At 35.4% G+C, this 7256-nt stretch overlaps 2 protein-coding genes across 4 annotated transcripts in view; one reads left to right on the forward strand and one right to left on the reverse strand.

The window, feature by feature from the left end:
- Positions 1–2312, forward strand: part of LOC306878397 (protein tweety homolog 1-like) — a 28167-nt gene extending 25855 nt beyond the window's left edge. For 2 of the 3 annotated variants that reach the window (XM_079430730.1, XM_079430729.1), the window contains 2 exons: positions 142–220; positions 1344–2306. In XM_079430730.1, the coding sequence (XP_079286856.1) occupies positions 142–220; positions 1344–1427 (163 nt within the window). In that variant the 3' untranslated portion in view covers positions 1428–2306. Of the gene's footprint in view, positions 1–141; positions 221–1343 lie in introns of all 3 variants that reach the window. The other variant, XM_079430728.1, reaches the window with a different exon arrangement.
- A 2442-nt stretch (positions 2313–4754) lies between these two features.
- LOC306878191 (josephin-2-like) overlaps positions 4755–7256 on the reverse strand; it is a 4386-nt gene continuing 1884 nt past the window's right edge. The window contains exons 3-5 of the mRNA XM_079430380.1: positions 7119–7244; positions 6840–7034; positions 4755–5885 (exon numbers count right to left, since the gene is read on the reverse strand). Coding sequence (XP_079286506.1) covers positions 5774–5885; positions 6840–7034; positions 7119–7244 — 433 coding nt within the window. The 3' untranslated portion in view covers positions 4755–5773. The remainder of the gene's footprint in view (positions 5886–6839; positions 7035–7118; positions 7245–7256) is intronic.

A 7256-nucleotide genomic window follows, 5' to 3' on the forward strand; every position in this document is an offset into this window, starting at 1 on the left:
TCACATCTCTCTAACTCTCTTCCACCTTTTCTCTTCCTCTCATCCTTCCCTGTGTCCCTTTGGTGTGGCATGTCATTCTTCCGTCTCTCCTTTGTCCCCGTCTCCTGGTTCCTCTCTGCGCCTCTCTCTTTCTCTATGCAGGACTCCAAACGTTTCCTCCAATGGCAACCCTGGTTATGAGAACCTGCCTTTGAGTGACAGGCAGTCCCCACCCCCCTCTGTGAGTTCCCTTGTCTTTGTCACATCACTGCGATCTGTGGCATTCTCATGATTCATTGTGTTAAGATTCACGCAGAGCGACACATGGATCAGACTAAATGACCATTCGCTAAGCCCCGCCTTGAAACGTTGCTGACCAATCACAATTCACCATGTTATCAGACAAACTTTCGCTGTTTTTCAATATAATCCGATAGAAGTTCTGTTTAGATGATGTTTAGTGGAATGAGTTCACTACGGTTCTAAAGTTTTGGGTTGGTACAATTTTTTTTCCTTTTTTTTAAAGAAGTCACTTATGCTCACCAAGGCTGCATTTATTTGATCTAAAAATACAGTATAACTGTAATATGCTTCAATATTATTACAATTATCAATTTTAATATTATTTAAAATATAATTTATTGCTGTGATGCAAAGCTGAATTTTCAGCATCATTACTCTAGTCTTCTGTGTCACATGATCCTTCAGAAATCATTCTAATATACTGATTTGGTGCTCAAGAAACTTTTCTGATTATTAACTATGTTGAAAACAGATGTGCTACTTAATATTTTTGTCAGAAATATTTTTGGATAAAAAGTTCAAGAGAACATAATTTATTTTAAAATATTTATTATTTAATAACATACATTTTTCACATGTCTACTGTAATTTATTAATCAATTTAATGTATCCTTCATATAAAAGTATTATTAAAAAAACAACAACAAAAAAACGTATTGACCCTAAACTTTTCAACAGTAGTATATGTTAGGATATAATACGTATATTTTTTATATGTTAGAAAACATATTTACAAAAAAAAATTAGCATAGTCATATTTCATTTAGAAACAATATCCATTTAATTTGACACATTTTACCTAAAAAAAAGTCTCCAGTTCATTCCAATGGGACATTCTGAAAAGCTTGCCTGGGTTAGTGACAGTAACTAAGGGGGTGGAGCTTAGTGAAGGGTTTAAATTGTGAGAAAGCAAAGGTTGGATAAATAAGTTTTTTTTTTTTAAATGTATGCACTTATGATTTAATTTTTAAATGAATATATACTTTTTTTCTTTCCTTTATTCTCTCTTCCACTCGCGGATCCGGCTCCTCTTCGGACTCTTCGGTTTTCTGAAAGTACAGTACTCTCCCAGCATGCTGATTGGCTACGGCAGCAGTCAATCTCACTCCAACCCGTCCCATACAAGAAACCTGTACTCACACTAATTATTTTTCTGTATAGTAGAAAAGAAAGATATAGAGCAAGGTTTAGTTTTCATATGGATGGACACTTTATGAGACGAAAGACTAATTTGAAACTCTAGATGTTAAATATCTGTGTGTAACGTCAGTACCATTGAGTCATTTGGGTGTGACAGACAGAAAAATCTGTGTGCTTCATTTAGTCGTCCGATCCTATCACTTCCTCTTCCTCTATAGTGTCATGCTGTACATAGCTGGTGGAAATAAGATGGTATTGACGTTACAGTAGTGGTCTATTTTTAAATGTATAACCACTTTATTTTGGAGTTTTTATATTGTTACATGTAGTCACAGATACATAGTGGCGATGGCACAATTTCTTTGTATGATTATGCAGTTTTTTCTTCACCTTTCTTTCTTTTTTTTAAATATTTGACAGGACCCTATTTTATAAGTGGCAATTCTGTATTACCTTGTATACCCTCTGATACTATATGATTATTTATTTATATAATATGAATATATATATTCACTGTATAAACGTTTGATTGTTAATGCATTTTGATGATCAAAGAAAAAAAAAAAACTGTAAAATAATGTTGAGGGCTAGTGTCCGTTTCCTCTGCTGGCTCTGAGCAATACAACTGCGTTTTGCCATTTGCAATGCAATGGCCACAATGTAAGCAGCAATAATCATCAGGATATCTTGCAAACACCATCTGTGTCTGTGTGTGTCAGAGGTTCTCATGACATGTTCAGTATATACCGTATATAGATATATATACATTTGAAAATGCATTGGTCCTTTCTCTTGGCTATCAACTTGTTAATCCTTAAAATATGAGTTTCTATGGTTTAATGCTCCTTTTGAATGGCATCCTTTTTCACTACAGAGTCTTAATATAAATGAAATAAAAATACAGTAACAAAAGTGGAATGTCTAAAAATGTGTTATGTCTTTACAGCTGCTGATGCAAAACACTACAAGCATCCTAAATAAACCTATACCTGGTTATTACCTGCAATAGGTGAGAATGATTTCCCATATAAAAGGTTGTTTTTATTACTTATTATACAGGTACATGTCAAAAAATTTGAATATCATGAAAAAGGTCAATATTTTTTGTCACTCATTTCAGAAAGTGAAACCCATATATTATATAGATTCATTACACAGAGTGAAATATTTCAAGCCTTTATTTCTTGAAATTTTGTTGATTATGGCTTACAGATAATGAAAACCCAAAATTCAGTGTCTCAGAAAATTTGAATATTACATAAGATCAATACAAAAGGATATTTTAAACAGAAATGTCAGGCTTCTGAAAAGTATGTTCATTTCTATGCACTCAATACTTTGTTGGGCCTCCTTTTGCTTTAATTACTGCATCAATGCGGCGTGGCATGGAGGCAATCAGCCTGTGGCACTGCTCAGGTGTAATGGAAGCCCAGGTTGCTTTGATAGCGGCCTTCAGGTCATCTGCATTGTTGGGTCTGGTGTCTCTCATCTTCCTCTTGACAATACCCTGTAGATTCTCTATGGGGTTCAGGTCAGGCGAGTTTGCTGGCCAATCTAGCACAGTAACACCATGGTCATTGAACCAGCTTTTGGTACCTTTGGCAGTGTGGGCAGGTGCCAAGTCCTGCTGGAAAATGAAATCAGCATCTCCATAAAGCTTGTCAGCAGAAGGAAGCATGAAGTGCTCAAAAATTTCCTGGTAGACGGCTGCGTTGACTGTGGACTTCAGAAAACACAGTGGACCAACACCAGCAGATGACATGACATCCCAAATCATCACTGACCGTGGAAACTTCACAATGGACTTCAAGCAACATGGATTCTGTGCCTCTCCACTCTTCCTCCAGACTCTGGGACCTTGATTACCAAATGAAATGCAAAATTTACTTTGATCTGAAAAGAGGACTTTGGACCACTGAGCAATAGTCCAGTTCTTTTTCTCCACAGCCCAGGTAAGATGCTTCTGATGTTGTCTCTGGTTCAGAAGTGGCTTGGTAGCCCTTTTCCTGAAGACGTCTGAGCGTGGTGACTCTTGATGCACTGACTCCAGCTTCAGCCCACTCCTTGTGAAGCTCTCCCAAGTGTTGAATCAGCTTTGCTTGACAGTATTCTCAAGCTTGTGGTCATCCCTGCTGCTTGTGCACCTTTTCCTATCCAAATTCTTCCTTCCAGTCAACTTTGCATTTAATATGCTTTGATACAGCACTCTGTAAACAGCCACACCTTTCAGTAATGACCCTCTGTGACTTATTCTCTTTGTGGAGGGCGTCAATGTTCGTCTTCTGGATCATTGCTAAGTCAGCAGTCTTCTCCATTATTGTGGTTTCAAAGACCAAGAGATACCCGGAGTTTATACTGTAGGGATGGTCATTATTTACATTTGAGTTTCAATTATTCTAATATTTTGAGATACAGATTTTTGACTTTCATGAGCTGTAAGCTCTAATCATCAAAATTAAAACAAAAAAACTTTTGAAATGTTTTACTTTACATCTAATGAATCTAAAATAAGTTTCACTTTTTGAAATAAGTTACAAGAAAAAATTTACTTTTTCACGATATTCAAATTTTTTGAGATGCACCTGTAATAAATAATATTATTTAAATTATACATTAAATATTATTTAAACTATTTGACCGGTCTAGCCTATTTATGCCCAGTACTGAATCAATTAATTTAATTTTTTTCACATTTACAGCTTTTACCTATAAAATTCAGTAAAGATTGACACAGAAGTGTTTTTTCTTTTTTTCACTAAAACTATTATTAATTGACATGAATCTGACAAAAAAAAATTATGAAATGTTGACTTGTCAATTTTTTAAGTACTTAAATTATTAAAAATAAAAATAAAGCTAAATAGAAATATTAAATATTATTTTAAAAATTACTAAAACAAACTGAAATCTGACTATAAAAATAAAACAAGCTCAAAATATGAATAAATACTATGATAATGAATAATAATAAAATCAAACTGTTATCCAGTTCCTTTTTTTAGATTATACAGCTTCACAGTCATGCATGTATGTATGGATGGATGTGTGTGTATATATATATGCATGTATGTATGTGTGTGTATATATATATATATATATATGTACATATGTATGTATGTATGTGCATGTGTGTAAGAGAAGCACCGTCATGGAGCTGGGAATATAAAGGATCTGAAGTGATTCTGGATGAAGGAATGGTCTCTGATCTCGTCAGGTGTTCTCTAACCTCATCAGGCATTATAGGAGAACATTTAGAGCTGTTAGACTGACAAATGGAGATTTCAAGGAGCATTGAATAAAAGGGTGCCGTTAATTGTGGCCAATGTGTATTAGAGAAAAACATTTTTTCATTTATTTTATGTATGTGTGTGTATATATGTATAAGTATATTTTTTCCATTTCATTTTTTTTCCACAAATTCACGAACAATAGATATCTGACACTTAGCTCATAATTAGGCCTGGAGGGGAAAAAAAACAAAAAAAAATTTAATCCTACATTTATTTAATTAATTTTGGCCACTTTTTGTGGCATACTTGCTCAAAGTCATCAGACACTGCTCTGCAATTAACATGATCCTTTTTGCAAATTCAAATGACTGATTCACTGACTTGATTAAATATCATTTATATGATATCAAAATCCAGCTCTGACAACAGAACATTAATAAACAAACATAAGAAAACAGACAAAAACAAAACACCGTTTGTAGTCATAATGGCAATTTCAAACAACTCTTCCACAAGCACTACATGAGCAAAAACAGTCCAAGTAGAAATTTAAATAAATAATCAAATTTATTCAGTTTCTCTCCGTTTGATGGTTTTCACTGAGTCAATGTAAATGAGGCAGTTTGCAAGACAGCTTGAAAGAGTAAAGGATGTGAGCATGAGATAGAGCTACAATCTCTTATCTCCTTTGTTTATGCATAGTAAGATGTACACTGATGTCTAAAAGGCAATGAACCATACATACTTGAACTCTAAAGTACCATTTCTGTGCATAGTTGTAACAAAGACACACAAATCTTTGATCTACTTCAGCAGTGGAGTGCATAGATAGAGATAAAGTGAGAGATCGTAGTTCCTGAGAGGACAGAAAGAGAGAAAAGAGGAGAGTGACGCGGCTGGCACAGCTATAGTAGTGTCTCCCACAAGCACAGCCAGTGTGACTTCAGATAAACAGCTCCTTCATATGAGGCAACACTAGATCATTCTCTCGGGCTTGCCTTTGTGTGGATGAAAGCGAGCATCTTCCTGTAGTGCTGCTCTCCATAAAGCTTCTCGGCGCTCCAGTGTTTCTCTTTTTCTCCACATTGAGAGAGAAAGAGAAGAGAGAATGTTCAGTTTCATCACTTCCTGGTGTCGTCTGCGTTCAGCCACGTCCCATCGTCATCTACTTCCTTTTGGACGACAAGGAGCATTTCTGCGACATCCTGAGAAAGCTGCTCAGTGAGAAATGACCTGCGAGGAGGAAGAATGAAGAGTCAATCAAAACAAAAATCATGATTTATTGGAGTGTCTGGCATTCTCAAAACCAGTTATTGAATTTCTCATGTTAAAATCATTTTGGCTTACGTTAGTAAAGCAGGTTTAATTTGTATTTATCAGGGTCTATAAAGTAAGATTATGTTAAAACATGGTTTTGTTAGTCATTATGAACTAATCACTTTTTAGGTGAGCCTTTAAAAAATACAGCAATCAGAATCATACAGCGCAACCAATGCCGACCAATATTCAAGAACAAAAGACTCTTTTGAGACAGTTCTTATGAATTGTAATGAATCATTTAAAACGGCAAACTCGTAAGTAATCATTTACTCTATCTGATGAATCCTTTCACTGAATAAACACTTTTACACTAATGTTATTTTGGAATTATTATATAGTGTTATAGTTTTCATTAATGTTTTGACTTTGCTTTTTCATTTTTAGTAATTTTATGTCATATTCATTTATTTTTATTATTTAAAGGGTTCTCTATATATCATTTATTTTCCATACTATTAACAGTGTGTAAATGAATCAAATCAAATTGAATCGGGAGATGTGTGTTGATAGGCCCTGTCTTATATATGATATGATTGCGCCACAATACATACAAATGCAAATGGGGTCCAGGTGATCCATCTTGACTCTATGTCTGCAGTTTCCTGGGATATTACCAACCATCCTCCATTATAGTTCTGCTCTTGTTCTGATTGAATTACCTGTTCTGCGTCATTATAATTGTGTCTGGGCAACATTGCGCGGATTATCAATGACATCTGGATATATGTGGGTCTCATTTACTCATTTTACTGTGTACACACCTGGAAAGTGTAAATATATGCACTAATGTTTTCTTGCAAAAATTAGTTTGTACTGTTTAATAAGTCATTTAAAAAACATTTATAAGTAATTCATAGTAAGTTTCACCTGAGTTCTGTTTCTCCGCCAATACAGGAAGGCCCTTTTAATTTCGAGTCTAGGTTATAAAACTGTCCGTTGACATCCCGCACCGCCAGCCAGTGTCTGCGTCTCAGCGGAAGGGACACAATTCCCAGTGACACCCTTGATGGGACATTCAAAATGAAGCCCTGAATTTTGTCCAGGCACAAATTCTGTACTGACCTACAGCATACGAGAGATATGGAGAAAAATGACTATGATCGTCACATCATTTATAAAGTGACACTGAGACGTTGTCACACTCACCTGCGTTTGTCCCACCAAACAGCAGCGAGACCCCGACTCTGCAAAGCTGCCATGATGACATTGACATCATAGTTTCCTGTGCCCAACACTGAGCGGTGTGGATTCATCACACACTGTGGGGCAAGTCTGCAAAGAAAC

This window comes from Barbus barbus, assembly GCF_936440315.1.
Source record: "Barbus barbus genome assembly, chromosome: 12".
Lineage (NCBI taxonomy): Eukaryota > Metazoa > Chordata > Actinopteri > Cypriniformes > Cyprinidae > Barbus > Barbus barbus.